This window comes from Lissotriton helveticus, chromosome 8 (genome assembly GCF_964261635.1).
Source record: "Lissotriton helveticus chromosome 8, aLisHel1.1, whole genome shotgun sequence".
NCBI classification, from domain to species: domain Eukaryota; kingdom Metazoa; phylum Chordata; class Amphibia; order Caudata; family Salamandridae; genus Lissotriton; species Lissotriton helveticus.
The window spans coordinates 1,691,752,157-1,691,769,280 of NC_136069.1; the positions used below are offsets into that span (position 1 = coordinate 1,691,752,157).

The following is a 17,124-nucleotide window of genomic DNA, read 5'->3' on the forward strand; positions in this document are numbered from 1 at the left end:
TAAGGACTTTGTTTGAAGGATACAAACATTGAAACATTTAGCTTGTGAACATTATGAATAAGTGTTCCTTTCTGTAGTATACTGGATTTAATGTTATTCATGTCACCTCATGCTCTGCCAGTGGAATGTTCCAAGGATGATGTATTATAGAATTTTGGGAGTCAGAAGAGTCAGTTGAGAAGGACTGAGCAGCATGCTGGCTGTTCCTGGTGGGGTCTGTACTGGACTTAACTCATTGTCAAGTAATCTACTTCAATAAATCTACTGAACATCCTCTACACGTCTGAACTTCATTACTACATTTTCTGTATAGGTGGTCACCCTAAGCAAGACTTGGTTAGGGAGCACTTGGCAGGAGTACACTGTACACAGTATTTATATTCCACCTTTTATACACTGTATACACAATAGTGAATTAGTTCAACTTTCTCACTTTTCTCGTAATGCTAATTACATTATTCTGTTTCCCTCTAATACTCATTGCAGTGCACATATTTTACTCAAGAATTACAATGTGTCAATACATATTTAAAATGCAGGTTGAGTATTTCTTGTGTATTTATTTGGGTATACATGAGAATACAAGGTGAATAGGTTTAGGGGTGTATATGGTGCACTGTAAGCTAGCAGGACTTAGGCCTACGTATCCGGAGGGTGTGCACAGAATCAGTCTGGCAAAACCATGATGTTTATGTTGTCCAACAAACGCACAGTTTTACTTGGGAAAAGTACAAGCAGTATGATATATGAGCAGATCATTAATTGTTTTACATTATTCCATTGTGCTTAACTATCCAGTCTTAATTTTGCCTTGTTCACTTTTCCCTTGAAGAATGCTGGAACTAGAAATTGCATAGGACGTTGAATATTCTGTTGCAATAGGACAGTTATGGAAGGCTTTGAAACTGTGATGGTCAAGTATTATGAATCACATGGGCCTTGAATTGTCACTGAATGCTGTTGCAGTAAACATAATCCTCTACCTGTGATATTCACCAGTTATGGTTAACTACATGACCTTTATGTCCTATTATGAGATAACCTGATGTCACGTGATATCCCCGATATCTGAACCGATATCATGGCAGAAGTCAGTGGGAGGTGTGCAATGGATTTTGCTGGATAAAGGGAATGTTTTTAATGTTCTGGAGACCCTCTCCTGATCATAGAAAAACTGCTGGTGAATGCTGTGACCATTTCAGACAGAGTTACTTCAAGGATGATAGTCCTTGCATTTTCTGATGAATTGGGCCACGTTAAACAGTGCTAGCTGCTCAATATCTGAGAAGATGAAACAATGTTCTTTGTGTGGCTCTTCATGCCATTTGTTTGTAAGTGACAGGGGGCCTTTGTGGGTGTCCTTTAAGATTAGGGTAGAACTATTTAATAATTCTTCTATAACGAAGACATTCAGGACAGTAAATATTTCCAAACTTTTATGGTTAGATGTTGCTGCACTTCGTGGGCAGCCTTCCACTGAACCACTTGGAAACTCCAGTGGTCTCTGGCACCCTTATGCTTAATGTAGGTCTCAAACTACTATAGTGTGGTCAATTTACAATCAATGGATCTTCATAAAACACAGTTACATACTATGGGCCTAATTACGACCTTACAGCAGAGCAGTGGAGCCGAAGTGCAAACTGCCTCGCCACTGCTTTGCCAAGGGTCGCTGTCGCCAGCCCAACAGATTACTACTTTTTGGTAGTCTGACAGGCGCTTAGTGCCTCCCTGAGGTGCCCTTCAAAAGAAAGCAGTGCCTTTTAAAAAGGCACAGCAATGGGATCGCCTCACAGGGTTCCTGCACTGCATGGTCTCGAAAATCCATACCCTGCAGGAACCTATGTGCATGTACAGAGGGGGGGAACATGATATGACCCCCTGTGTGCATCCTCAAATGTTTGAGGCACAGGGGGGCACTGTAGGGCCCCTTCTATTTCCTCTCCACCAGGCTTTTTATTGTGGTGGAACTGCCATGAAAAGTCTGGCTGAGAGGAAACTCATATTAATCTTGACGGGACCGTGGCGGTCCTGACAAGCATATTGCGGCCTCTGACCACCACTCCTATGCCAGGGAACGGCGGTACCCTGTCGGAGCCAGTAGACTTAGGGCCTCATTAGGAGCCCGCCACCCTATCGGAAAACGGGACCGCCCACCTTAAGGGCGGGGGTCCCGGGGGTGCCATTAGGATGTGCCCGCCACAGTGGCGGGCACATCCTGTATTCTCAGCATTGTGGCGGGCGGTGCTCTCTGCACCGCCCGCCACAATGCTGAGAATACATCACAGCATTTTCATTTCCAAAGCGGCGGGCACCGCGCGGTGCCTGCCGAATTGGAAATGAAAATGAAGTGTGCACCCCCCCACTCACCTTCACTCTGGGGGCCCGCAGGGGCCCCCCAGAGTGAAGACCGCATGCCTCTCCGTGCCCATGCTAATATGGCTGGCGGTGTCTGATAGACACCGCCACCATATTATTCCTTTTCCGCCCCAGCCGCAAGGTGACCGGGGCGGAAAAGCGGCAGACGGTCTTTCCGTCCACCGAGGTCCCCCCGCCATACTAATATGGCGGGGGGAAAATTAGTGAGGATGTCTGGCGGATTACGCCCGCCAGGCTGGCGGTGGCTACCGCCAGCCTGGCGGGGGCAATCCGCCCGACATCCTAATGGGCCCCTTAGTGTGATTTGACTGCCAGAGTCGTAACCAGGCAGTTGGATCGCCCTGCGGCAGTAGCTAGATCCGCCACCGCTGTGCCACCTAATGTATGGAGGTCCTCAGACCACCAGCCTCGTTATAGGGTACTTAGTATTAACTCATAAAATCCAGAATTATTTGGCCTTCTGGTCTAATGTTAGACAGCTCACCTTTAGAATGTTACACAAGCGCTGTTTTAATTAAAATCAACTGCACTGTAATTAAGAACAACAGGCTCTGCATTTAGGCCTAGTTGGTCAATACTAGACTTTGTATGTTCTTTCTCATTATATCTTAGAAAATCTTACCCCTTACCTGAGGGTAATGGTAGAGTCCCATAATCCTGGCCAAAGAGACACTTAGGGATGACACTGTTCCCTCAATGACTCCAGCCAGTAGCGAGTGCCTTGGACACCGGTATCCAGGAATAAGGCTCTCCTTTCCCGAAAGAAGTTCTAAAGCCCCTGCAATGGCCCTGCTCTCAGACATGCAGCAATCGAAAATCCTGTAGCCAAGGGTGATGTTTGGTAAGAGATTAGGGTTTTGATTTATTTCTTCTATGGCAAAAACCATGGCCAGAACAGCTCTGTAGTACCGAATGCTGTACCTATCAGAAAATGAAAATGTTGGTTACTGTTAAATGAATGGATATTAATGACAATTCCGCAGCATGAAGGTTAAATGTCTGAAGGCTAATAATCTCAAATGGTCAACACACACTAATGATATAAATCAATCAATCAATCAATCAGAACATTTGTAAAGCGCACTACTCACCCTTGAGGGTCTCAAGGCGCTGGGGGAGAGGGGGGGAGGCTGCTACTGCTCAAACAGCCAGGTCTTGAGGAGTCTTCTGAAGGTCAGCAGGGGACGGTGGCGAGGGCGATCTTGGCAGAGCGGAGCTGGCGGTTGGGGGTGTAGAAACTGTGTCGCCTGTTGAGGTATGCTGGTCCGGTGTTGTTGAGTGCCTTGTTTGAGTGGGTGAGGAGCTTGAAGGTGATCCTCTTGTTGATGGGGAGCCAGTGCAGGTCTCCCAGGTGGGTTGTGATGGGGCTGCGGCGAGGGATGTTGAGGATCAGGCGTGCAGAGGTGTTTTGAATGCGTTGAAGTCGTTTCAGGATTTTGGCCGAGGTTCCTGCGTAGAGGGCGTTCCGTAGTCCAACCTGCTGCTGACGAGGGCCTGGGGACCATTCTTCTTGTTTCAGTAGGGATCCACCTGTAGATCTTGCGGATCATGCAGAGGCCGTTGAAACAGGAGGACGAGACGGTGTTGACCTGCTTTGTCATGGAGAGAGTAGAGTCGAGGATGAACCCCTGGTTGCCTGCGTGGTCGGTGGGTGTTGGAGCTGTTTCCAGTGCAGTCGGCCACCAGGAGGCATCCCAGGCCGAGGGGGTGGAAAAGAGGAGGAGAACTTTTGTCTTGTGATGTACAGTTACATTTCAAATTCAGGACTATGTGTATCGTCATGTACTTAAGCCACAACTTGGAAAACTGTAGAAGTATAAATTGATTTAATTGAAGCATTCCAAACATCTACAAATTTCTTAATAACATGACTCCCTTTTCAAAATAAGTTTACATCGCAAAATTTCATATGCAGAGAGAGAAAGAGAACTATAAAAATAAGTTAACAATAGAACAAGCAGACATGCTTATACGATGATGAACAGAATTGTTTTGAAACAATGCTTTTTTTGAAAGAATAATGTTTTAATAGCGCCTTCTGAGAATATAAAAGTGTAAGATACCTGCCCTGTCTCCGTTTGGTATCAAGAAGACTTGTATAATTATATAGAAGTGAATGGTACATAAAGAAGGAAAAAATAAAGAAACCAGAGTTCATTATGCTGCATGTATGGCCATCATTGATACTTTGGATAAAATATGAAATGGGACCAGGATAATGGTAATTTTATAGTCCATGATAAATGGTAAACAGTGTTGCAATGGCACCATTACAAGGTGACACTATTTATGTGTTTGTTTGCACTGGTTTCTTCTTTCCTTAAATGTGCTTTGAATTACAACCTTGTTTAATATTCCTTGTGCTGTATTATTTTACAAAATATATCTGAATATACATACTGTAGAGTCTTCCTGACTCTTGAATAAGCAGCTGAAATTACATCAGCAAAACAGCAGGTTATATGATGTTCTAAATTCTTCTCATTCAATAAAGACTACTTTTAGTGTCTATACTCTAACTGCCTGTGAGAAATTGGCCTATTTCGAAATGTCCAGTAATCTACTCCACATAAATGGCTGTTTTTCTAAGAGTTCCTTTGCCCATATTTAGCCAATATGTTCAATCAGAATGCAGTCGGGCAGTCCTCAGGAAAATCTGTGAGGTGTTTTAACCACTTCAACGCTCATGACGAGCTCAGCTCGTCATGAGTGACGGCGCTCGTACGCTCATGACGAGCTGAGCTCGTCATGTAACGCGGCTTTTAAAAAAACGCAGCGCACAGCGGGAAAACGCTTAGCGCGCATGCGGTTAAGTAACAGCATATTCAGGCACCCACACAGAAATACATAACATATAGATCCATACCAAGATGAAGAATAAAAATAATATTCAGTAAGACAAACATGGCAATATATTTATGTTCAGTTAGAAGAACCATTGTTTCCAATGTTTATACATGGGGAAAGTCAGGGAAACACTATCAGCCTGATTCATCAAGCCGAAATCGGCTCGCAAAGGGTCAGATTCTGAGAATTTGGCCCTTTGCGAGCGCTATTTTTGCATTTGGGATTCATCATCCCAAATGCAAAAATCGGTAATAGCGATTTCGCTATTTTGCGAGGAATTACATTTAAGGAATCTCTATTTGAGATTCCTTAAATGCAATTCATCATCCATTTTAAAATTGCGAATTCGCAATTTTGGCCCGCTATTTACCGCGAGGTCAAACCTCGTGGTAAATAGCGAAAACTTACAAAAATGCTTTTAAAAGCATTTTTCTAAGTTGCATGTTGCACACACACATGTCCTTTGGACAGGTGTGTGCACAAAACCTGTTTCAATTTGCATTTAAGGGGTGCTACAGGGTGTCCTTTGGACACCCCTGGCACCCTTTAAATCGCTATCTTATTTGCGGGTAGCAAATTGCTAATCGCAAATAAGGAATACTCCCCATTCATTCCTATGGGCCTTTTGGCCCATAGGATTGAATGGGGAGTTATTCCTTATTTGCGATTAGCAATTTGCTACTCGCAAATAAGGAACATGTAGGAATCGCAATATTTATTGCAATTCCTACATGAATCCCGTTTTGCAAGTCCTTAATAGCGATTCGTTATGAATCGCTATTAGGGGCTCGCAAAACGGGAGAATGATGAATCAGGCTGTATGTCACTCATTGTAAATTCTTACTTTTAAGTGTGTGTTATTCATTCCTTTTGGCTGGCAATGTTTTCCACTATCAACCAAAATCTATTGGGTCAGACCATCAAGGTAGTGTCAATCCTGGGTACAGGTGACTCAACAAAGTCTTGGTGAACCAAGTGCGAAGGTGGATTAAGCTTTTCTAAGACAATGCATAAGACCCATTTTGATCAAGCCTTTGAAATGTGATCAAAAATGATACTTGTTTCCCCAAAGTATCAGGACAGTCTTGGTGGCAGTGTGCTAGCATATCAACAATTCCTAGCCTCCTTCTCCACTTACACCCTTCTCTCTACACTGACTGCCACATTGGTTATCCTTTTTTGCACGTTATTATATAACATAATCTTGGCCCAAGGATATTAGAGCACTTTACATGAGAACTAGGTTATATAAATACACATTTATAGGCACAGAGAGTGTAATTGATTTGCCAAGAATCACAGGATGTTGACCTGAGGACTAGAATCTAACCTGATTCCCCAGTTCCAAAGGCAGCTCTGGCCAATATACCACATCTCCTCCCATTTTCCTCAAGCTCCTGTCTTTCACAGATCTTGCAAATATCCTCAACTATCACAAAACATTCTCCTATGAAGATCATGTTTTACTCACATCCATCATCAAAGCCATATCAGGATCTCACTAGTCTCAAAGGATCGGGGTACGTTAGCAAGCCATTGATTAGAATAAAAAAAGGAGATGTATGTGTAACTATATTATAAATCCTTGTGCAGAAGTAATAGTGTCAGATATTAAAAATATGGCACGGTATCACCCTATCAAAATATCTAGGAGGCTTTTCCAGGTTTATAACTTTCAATAACAAGCAATTTCTTTGCAAGTCTATTGTCTCAAACATCAAATAGCAGGCCCCTACTACCTCATTGCCTTTTATGTAGGCAGAGATACAAAAAGTAATAAAAACCAATATCATAATGGATTAGGACTTTTCTCCCAGGAACCATAAACTACCTTAACTAATCTCTTCGGTAATATGTTGACAGATAGCAGATTCCACAATCCTTCTACACTGACATATTAGACATTTTTTTTAACAAGAGAAAGGAGATTAATATAGCTATCCATACTGACCAGTAACCATTAGAAGTTATGACTACAATTGTGCCAAAGTAATAACAAATGCTATTGCAGCTTGTGTCACCAGCTTAATACAGCAGGATGTATGATTCATACCCTATTGGCAATTATTTTTTAATCCCACTTTCTGATAAGGCAATTGATGTGTTCTCCAGACAAGTGGTCCCAGCTACTCTTCTTTTGAAAGTTTTGATGCAGAGATGACGCTTCTAACCTCATGACAGGGAAATAGATGTTTCTGTTTTTACTGGGATTAACTTTTCTATCCCTTCTCTGGTGGCTTATCTCTGAACTACATCAATGTCTGTTGCCAACTATATTGATCAGTTTGCAGAAGATTGGGACAGAGTAATAACCTGGAGTCCCTACCAAGGATGTCCTTTGTGTCTAACTTTAAACTCTTTGCGAATAATAAATCCTTTTTTTTAAAAAAATTGAAAGGATGACTAGGGATCTAGTCTTAATGGCATAGAACAATATGTGTTATTAGAAGCTTACAAAGTAAATATGACAAACTTATTTAATGCTTGGTCCAAATTGTTCCTCCTTCCATGTGTTGCTATGGAATATGCATGTTTTGAGAGGATCTCAATTATGTACTCTTATTGAAAAGGGTGATGGTCATGCTTGAAAGGTGGAAGGTTTTGCCACTTTCAGTTTTAGGAAGAGTTTCTTTACTTAAAGTGATTGTACTTCTGCTCCTCTTGATCAGTTGTTCCTGTTTTTCTGTATGGCCCTTCCATGTAATCTGTATGACAATGATTTCAATTCAGTTGCTGGTCTTTAACCAGGTTCACAAGGGGAAATAAACAAAGTAGAATTTGTCTAGAGTTGCTGCATCTGGCTAAAGTTGATGGGGGTTAAGAGTACCCAATCTAACACATTAGCAGGAAAAACAAGTTGACTTGGTAAAAGATGTTTATGTTAAGGATGTCTAGGATGACAACTTCAGAACTGCTGTTCAAGCACTAACTGTACCATCTAGGTGATGTCCTTGTCCTTTTTCAAGGACCCCATACATACAAAAACTGGATCATCTCAAAGCATCCTAAATTCTGATGCAGTCCTTAAAGGCCAAAATATTTATGACCAAATCACCCCCAATACCCTTCCTGTCCACTGGCTGCAGGCACATTTGCAGAAAAGACAGCTAGGAACTCTGAGCAGTTATGCATCAATAACAAGTTTTGATAAACATCTTTTGACTACAAACTGTTATAAACTGTTCTTACCCCTCATAGGATATCAGCTGGGGTGCTGCTATGCATTCTGTAATAAACTGTTCTAACCTCTCACAGGAAGCCATCTGTTGCACTTCTACACATGAGGAAACATCTGTGTTTACCTCTCACTTTATATGAACTGTGACACTTCTATAGCTACAGTTATAAACTGTTCTAACCCCTCACAGGATATCAGCTGTGACACTGCCATATTGACTGTAATAAACTGCTTTTATTAGTCACATCATCCTTGCCACATCCATTCCATTCCCAGGCATGCTGCAATATATTGATCTTAGTCCTTCTGTATATGTTACCTTGTTATCTTTTACAGTATCTCAGATGTGACATGTATATGAATTACACAATAAACTGTTCTTAACGATCAGTGCCTCAGCTTTTATACTGTGGTACAGCTTTTTATGAATAGTGCCTGGCTAGTTTGAAACTTCAATACATGATGTAATGTTCATCTTCAGAGGCTCTGACAATATCATTGATCATTCTCTACATGAGGCATAAAGCATTCACACTTCTCCACCTATAGGACGCCATCTCAGTGACAGTTAATTGAAACATCTCCAAACCTGCATTGTATATCTGATCAAACTTCAGAATAAGCTGTATACACTCATCCTTACCCCTGGCAGGACACCTGCTTTGGCACTTCTTTTAGATTAGTTTCAGGTGGAATGAATCCCGAATGTACAACAAACACTCCGCCAAGTAGAATGTCTCCTTCGCGGGAGAATGATTCCTGAGTCGCACCTTGCAGGCTACAGCTGGGCTTCCTGGATGCTACATCAGCTAAAGTTATCAGGATGCATGCCATGTATATAAAGGGATCCATTATACTGTAGATTCAGCAGGACACAGGTGGGTCTCCTGCAGGTAGATGAAGCTCATAAGAAGGAAGACTTTGCAAGGTATTAGGAGCTTCTAGGTCAAGATGCTGTGGCCAAAAACAAAGGCACCACAGACCTCTGATTAATTTCAAGGTGCACAAATCTCTGATTCAATGATGTTCAGAGGTGCTAACTATGTTTTAACTAAAGTCTTTCTGGTTCCAGGTTTTATAGCTTGTGATATCCATCAGGGAGCCACAGAATAAAATGGCTTCTTCACTGTAAACTGAAATAAACCATCTCCCATGTTGGCCAATTTATTTCCCAGGAGCTGGATAATAACTGCATTTCAGATAATTACTGCCTTACGTAAATAATAGGTTACCTTTTTTTTTGCTTTTGGTGATATTACAGTGATCTTCAGTTTCGTACTGGGGTGACACTGAAAGTAATACATACCTAATTCACAGCTGCTTTCACTGGCTTCTAATGTATTTACCTCTTGTTGTGATACAATAGTGACATCACAAATCCAAGCTTGGGATATTTGCCTATGGATTCATTGTTTAAGTGGAGCTGGTGTGTGCGTATTTGAATGCTTGAATGGAAAGAGTGTGACTGTGTATGAATGTGATGGAATAGAATGTTACAGCATCTGGTAGGCTGATCTGGTGACCTAGCAACATAGTGCTTGTGGGGTCGCTGTACAATGTTGGGGGCAGTTAAAGTTAGTTTGCTCTGACAAAAATCTAAGTTGGGTGGTGAATTTGGGACAGATGACAGCTGTTTTACAGGATAGGCAGTCCTGTCTAGATTTTTGTGGAGTCAAACTTTCAGAAACAGAATCCAGGGTAATCCATGCCTTAACACAATGCCTTGGTCCCCTCTCATGAATAGCATGGGAGGGGTATCTGGATACTTCTTCTGGTCTGAACCAGTGAGTAAATTGATCTTCCACATAAGACGTACTCTGCAACGTCAGAAGGTTTACAGGGTCCCTACCAAACCACACACAGTCTATAGGTAAAATGTTGCATATGCTCAATAAGGACGGTTATATCTTAGTCAACATGATTTCGGGTGGGGGGGGTGAGTCTGACATTTTCCATACAAAATTGTGGGGTAGTTAACAAAACATAGATGGTATATCATGTGGAAAGTAAGGTATCAGTAGGGCAGAATATTAGATGCTGTAATACCCTGAAACTGGTCCCAGGATGCATGTTTCCAGCCTGGGAGAACCTGGCTTGGCAGTTCAGGCTGGACTGTTCTCATCAGGAGCAGGGTCAAGACTGATTTGCATATGGCTGGGTCAAAACTGGGGTGGCATATTGAGCAAAAGAATAATGGATTTAACCCAGAACTCTAGACTGGAGGTGAGTGGTTGAAAAGTTTCAGCATTCCATTCATCATCTTGGTTTGTTTGCTCAGGGGGTGATGGAGTGGATGATCTTCAGGTCAGAGTAAGACAGCTTGGTGAGTTAACATTCCAAATGTACAAGTGAGTCCTCTGCAACATCAAGGTTATTTATATGATATATATTTAATATAGTATGTTATCGATCATTCAATCAATCAAACAGTATTTCTAGAGCGGGGCTTATTGTGAGGATATCCAGGAACTGTGGTGAAGGCCTTAGTTGAAGAGCCGGGTCTTGAATCCCTTCCGGAAGTCAGTCAGCGACAGTGATGTATGGAGTTGGAGGGGAAGGGTGTTCTAATATTTGGCTGTGAGGTGTGAGAAAGAGCGTCTTCCAGTGTGGCAGCAGTGGAGGCATGCTATCTGTGAGAGGGTGAGCAGAGTGGATGTTCCTGGATGGCCAGTTTAGCCATTCCAACACTTGAGCTGGGAACAATAAACATATGTTATATCAGCGCCAATATACCCCGACTGTTAAACATGTCGTTTACAAATATATATGTCATGTCATATTATATTGAAAGCTGATATGTGAGAGACAAATCATGCATCGTTGGGAGACTTAGTAACTTGGTGCACTGCAGCTATGGCTGTTATGCGTTACCCAGGTAGGGGTGCTTAAAATTAAAAATGCCTGTTTTGCATAATTGTTGGCATGCCTAACTAATGAACCAAGGAGAGCACTGCTTGTAATATTGCATTGGGTTTACACTAAACAAATCTTTTCTGATGTGGTCACTATTACAAAATTAATAATATTAGTAGCTCGGGCTGATTTACTTGAACATAAGAAGCTCTAATTAGAAAAAAGGTTGGAGACCGCCGGTTTGGAGTCTTTGAGTGAGGTGGCTTGAGATGCCAACATACAGTGTGTTGCCATAGTCGGGTCTTCTGGTGATAAGGCTTGGGTGACAGTGCCTCTGGTATGCATGTGAAGCCATCAAAAGATATTGTGAAGCATTCTGAGGATGTGGCTGCAGTATGATTCCACTGTGTTGACTTGACATCAAGAGGTTTCTGGCATGGTCTGTGGGGGTGGGCGGAGGACCAAAGTCAGACGGCCACCAGGTGGAGTCCCAAGGGGGAGTTCTTATTTCTGTAGATCTGGACCTCTGCCTTATTTTTGATGAGTTTAAGGGAGTTCTCTCACATCCCGTTTGCTGCATCAATATGCATACAGTAAAATAGTTCCTGGTGTTTTTCTTGTCAGTGAGGGAAAGGATGAGTATCATTGGCCTGTGAGATGATGTTGATGTTGTGGGTTCTTATGATGCAGGTGAGAGGAGACACATAAATCATGAGCAGTGTCAGGCTGAGTGAGGAAACCTGTGGGACTCCACAGTTTATTTATTTATTTTATATTCTTATATAGCGCCTGAATAAACCCCCAAAGGGGTATCTCCGCGCTTTGCCAGTGAGAATATAGCTCCAGATGGTCTTATTCAAGGGATAATACATCATACAGGGAAGAAATTAGTTACTGGTGAATAAGTATGTTTTTAGGGTCTTCCGGAAAGTCAGGTGACTAGTGAGTGATCTCAGCTCAAGAGGTAGAGAGTTCCAGAGTACTGGTCCCACATGGGCCAGCGCTCGGCCTCCTTGTCTGGACTTCTTTGTTCTAGGTATCTGCAGTAGCTGTTGGCTGCTAGAACGCAGAGAGCGCCCAGGAACGTATGGCCGAAAAATTTCGGCCAAATATCTTGGGCCTTCGCCTATCACACTTTTGTGGATGGTACATAGGGTCTTAAACTGCACTCGTTTCCTCACCGGTAACCAGTGGAGTCTAGTCAGCAGGGGGCGGGAGGGAGTCCTAGGGGGAACGTTCAGGACTGTCCTTGCCGCCGTATTTTGGACTACTTGTAACTTATTAAGTTGTCCTTCATTGGCTCCTAAAAGAAGACCGTTACAGTAATCCACTCTGCTGATAACTAGCGCCTGCACAAGAGTTTTCCTGTGGCAATCTGGTAAATAGGGAAACACTCTTCTTAGCATCCCAATTGCCCGAAAGCAGGTACCAGCCACCTGGTTTACATGATCTTTAAACGTGAGTGTCTGATCTAGTAACACTCCCAGGTTTTTTACCGTACTCTTAGGGCTGGGAACAGGACCTAATTCTGAGGGCCACCATTCAGGTGACCAGTGTGTTGCCGCTTGTCCAAACAACATGACCTCTGTTTTCTCTACGTTGCATTGAAGACAGTTTGATGACATCCACTCTGATATAGCTCTCATTCCATCTGCAAATCATCTTATTATTGCAGGGGTCAGACTTTTAAAAGGAAAGAGGAGTTGGGTGTCGTCGGCGTACGACACCGGGGTAAACCCGAATGATCTTGCTAAGTTGGCCAAGGGGGCCACATACACATTGAAAAGTGTCTGGCTTAAGCATGAGCCCTGTGGCACTCCCTTGTTGAGCTCCCTATAGGTGGATTTGTGGGAGCCCAGCCAAACTTCTTGAGAGCGACCGGATAGAAAACTTTCCATCCATGACAGAGCCACTCCTTCCAAACCTACGTCCTTTAAACGATCGAGAAGCACCGTGTGAGACACCGTATCAAAAGCGGCGGAGAGATCCAACAGCACCAGAATCATAGAGCTGCCCTCATCCAGTGCCATTTTGATGTTATTGGTCACTGTTTGGAGTGCTGATTCGGTGCTGTGGTTAGGCCTGAACCCAGATTGCGAGTAGTCCAGGCCCTCCGTCGCTTCTAGATGTCCTGATAGATAGGTGTTCACGTGCTTCTCCGCTATTTTGCCGATATAAGGCAAAAGTGAAATGGGACGCAGGTTTGAGAGGTCTGTCCATGGGGAAGCCGCTTTTTTCCTAATTGGGTTTACCACCGCTCTTTTCCAGTCTGCCGGGACCTGTCCTTTCATGAGGGAGATGTTAATAACACTCTTTATGGATGGTCCTAAGAGAGAAATCAGAGGGGCAACCATCTTGGCAGGGAGGAGGTCATGTGGAGATCCAGATTTAATATGGGCGATAAGGGAGAGGAGCTCTGCATTATCAATTGGAGGAATAGCTAGCAGCGGATGTTTATTGTGCTTTGGCGGGATCGGGGGTAGGGGCTTATTGGTATCATCCATGTTGTTATTAGCTGCCACTATTCTTCCATAAATAGTGTTTATTTTTTCCTCAAAAAATAGGGAAATTTCATCGCATAGAGTCTGTGAGATATCGTCCGAGCTCTCACATGCGCCGGGTTTTATAAAATTCTGCAGAATGAGCTGCTTGGGTTCAGAGGTGAAAGTGGAGAGTATGGCCCATTGTGTCCTGTTAGAGAGGGAGGAGGAGATCCAACTCCTTGAACTCAAGATTCCTGAAGTCTGTAGATGAGGGTGCTGTGGGTAATGGTGCCTAACACTGCAGGGAGGCCAAGCAGAATGAGTGCAGAGGTTTCTCCTCTGTTCCTCATTAGGCGGATGTCATCAACCGGAGTTCGGGTGTGGAACCAGGCGCGGCAGCCTTTGGGACCAAAACCACTGGGCTGGCCCAAGGACTGTTAGAGGATTCAATCACCCCTAAGGCAAACATGTTGGAGACTTCCTTCTTGATGTAAGCTCTGACCTTGTCAGTCTCTCTGTAAGCCTTGTGCTTCACAGGAGGACTGTCCCCAGTGTCCACATCGCAAACGCACCACTCTGTGATACCAGGAATCAAGGAAAAAAGATCAGAGAATTGTCCCAACAGTTGGCGACAATCTTGCTGCTGATCAAGGGTCAGTGTGGCAGAGAGGCTGACAGCATCCACTGACCCATCTTGCTCTGTTGCAGACAGGAGGTCAGGAAGAGGCTCGGTGTCCTCCTTTCCATCATCTGTTGCTAGGAGCATGCCCACTTCGGACCTTTCTAAGTGGGGCTTCAGGTGGTTAACATGCAAGACCCGCAAAGGGCTCCTAGGAGACCGCAAGTTCACCAAATAGGTGACATCACTCTTGTGCTCTACTGCCTCAATTGGTCTTGTCCACCTGAGTGCACAAGGCTCTACAGGGGCCATGATCCAAACATTCTGTCCAGGCTGAAGCTCAATCAGAGTGGCATTCTGATCGTACAACTGCTTCCTCTGCTCTGCACAAAATTCCTCCCTGGAGGCTCCTCCTTCTTGCTGCCAATGGGTCAGCTCAGGTAGATCCCCCAGTTCAGAAATGTGCTCCCCTGTAGGTTCCAGGGCATCGCCCTCAAGGTCTGCCTCCTCCTGGACCGTGGGAACAATGGGGGCTGGTTTCCAACACCCCCACCTCTTCTCTTTAAGGCAGGTTCATGGGCCATACTTTCAGGCTCTAGGATCTCTTGAACACCCTTGGCTGCCATTGATCGAGTGGTCACACATGCCCTTTCGGCAGACCCAACATCTCTAAATGAGCCTTCTTCTCCACCTTAGCACAATGTGAGCATTCCAAATCATTGCCCAACAGACAATCAACAGGCATGACTGGCCTCACAGCTACTTGAAGAGTATCAGAGACCCCCCCACTCAAAGGGAACCTGAGCCACCTTGCAGTGACTCTCTGTGTTGTCAGAGGCATTAACTTGGAAGAATGCAATGGGGACCACCTGCTCTTCAGACACCAAGTGACACTTGACAGTTGTCACACTGGCTCCGGTGTCTCTAAGAGCCAGGCTGTTGGTGGCCATTGATGGTCACCCACTGCCTGTATTTTTTAGTGTTATCAGGCAGTGGAGCTTCAGGGACCATCTCAAAGTCTCCTAACGAGACACGGGGCATTTCTGTGGGGCACCACCCACCTTGGGCACCCATCTCCTCCCCACCCAGGGCTACACTGACCATCTGACGGGGTGGTGCACGGTGGCTTATACTGACTCTTTTGGGGACACTGGGAATCATTCCAACGGTGTCCCACCTGCTTACACTGAAAGCAGGTAACTGGCCCCCTATGAACAGGTTTACCTGTCGGGGGTTCTGACTTCTTCTTAGGGGGAGGCTGGGAACCTTTACCTTGGTTCCCTTGGGAATTACTTTGGGGCCCTTTCTGGAACTCCCTCTGTTTATCCTTGCCTCCTACTCTTCGGCTGGGGACCCTGCCCACCTTTGGCGGAGTCTTCCACATGATCCTTGTGGACCTGGGTACGGACCCAGCGGTCCGCCTCCTCAGCAAGCTTCCTAGGGTTAGTCAACTTGCTATAAATAAGGTGCTGGTGTAGCTCTGGAAAACAATTAGCAAACAAGTGCTCCCTTGCAATCAAATCATAGAACGCATCAAAAGTATCCACTTTGCTACCCTTCACCCAACCATCCATGGCTCTGCAAAAGAAAGATACATATTCTACCCAAGTGGTTCCCTCCAGCTTCTTACAATTCCTGAACATCTGTCTATAGAGTTCTGGGGTCAAACCATATCTTGTCATCAGTGCTTCCTTCATGTCGTCATAAGATATCCTATTCTCACTGGGTAGGTCTAACAAAGTATCCCTCCCCTCACTCACAAAGCAGCCCCACAACCTCGCTTCCCAATCCTACTCAGGGACCCGGTGGGCAACATTGCTATCTCATAGGCTGCAAACCATTGCCCAATATATTCATGCTTATGGAAATCTTTGATAACATCCTTGGGGATAAATACCCTGCCTTCTGAAGGCACAGATGGTGTGCTGCCACCAGAGGGATTGATCTCTAAGCCCTTTGCCTTGATCTCTAACTCCCCCAATATCCGCTCATGTTCCATTCTCATTTTTTCTCTCTCCAAGGACAATCTGTTATTCTCTAGTTGCCTCTGACCCTCCATCTTAAGCTCAGCCATCTCCAGCTTCTGTGCCCTATTTCTCTCCCTATCTTCCAACTCTCTGGGGGGGACATGTTTTTGGGAGAGGTACTACTGCCAGGTGGGGACGGTACCCCTCCCCTGATTGGAAACACTGGACCATCCAGTTGCCCATCTGCATCCCCAGCTGGCTCCACTGCCAGATCAGGGGCATTTATTTCTTCTACCCAGGCCCTCAGTGCCTTTTGGTAGTCATCCTTTTTGGAAATGCCTGGTGTAGCAACTTTCAAATTCTTGCAGGGATGCTTGATCTGTTTCAAAGTGTAGGTTTTCAACCTCTCTACCTCAAAATCTAGATCCATAGATGCAAAAGATGCTGGTTGACTCATGGCAGTAAGAATTGGCAGTTCTCAGGAAAAATAACAGTCCAGGGAAAAGGAATCCTACCAAAAAAAGTATGTGGTCGCGTTTGGTCTGCACTCACTAGTAGTGCACATCAATTACTGTATATGAGTCACAAATGCAGGTCCAAATCCTCACCGCTAACCACCAATGTTAGAACTGGGGGTCTCTGGTTGGTAATGGTATACACCTTTGACCACATAGGGACCCTTGCTTCGAAGTCAGGGAAAGGGGATTACACTACTGGATAACCCCTGCTCACCCCCTTGGTAGCTTGGCACGAGCAGACAGGCTTATCTCAGAGACAGTGTGTTAAGAATCTGTGAAT

General features: G+C 44.4%; 1 protein-coding gene across 1 annotated transcript in view; it reads right to left on the bottom strand.

Moving 5' to 3' along the window:
* The window catches only part of LOC144774107 (extracellular calcium-sensing receptor-like), a 103,929-nt gene extending 94,691 nt beyond the window's left edge, over positions 1 to 9,238 (bottom strand). The window contains exons 1-2 of the mRNA XM_078659132.1: positions 9,048 to 9,238; positions 3,009 to 3,300 (exon numbers count right to left, since the gene is read on the bottom strand). Coding sequence (XP_078515258.1) covers positions 3,009 to 3,300; positions 9,048 to 9,238 — 483 coding nt within the window. The remainder of the gene's footprint in view (positions 1 to 3,008; positions 3,301 to 9,047) is intronic.
* Between the last annotated feature and the right edge of the window lie 7,886 nt (positions 9,239 to 17,124).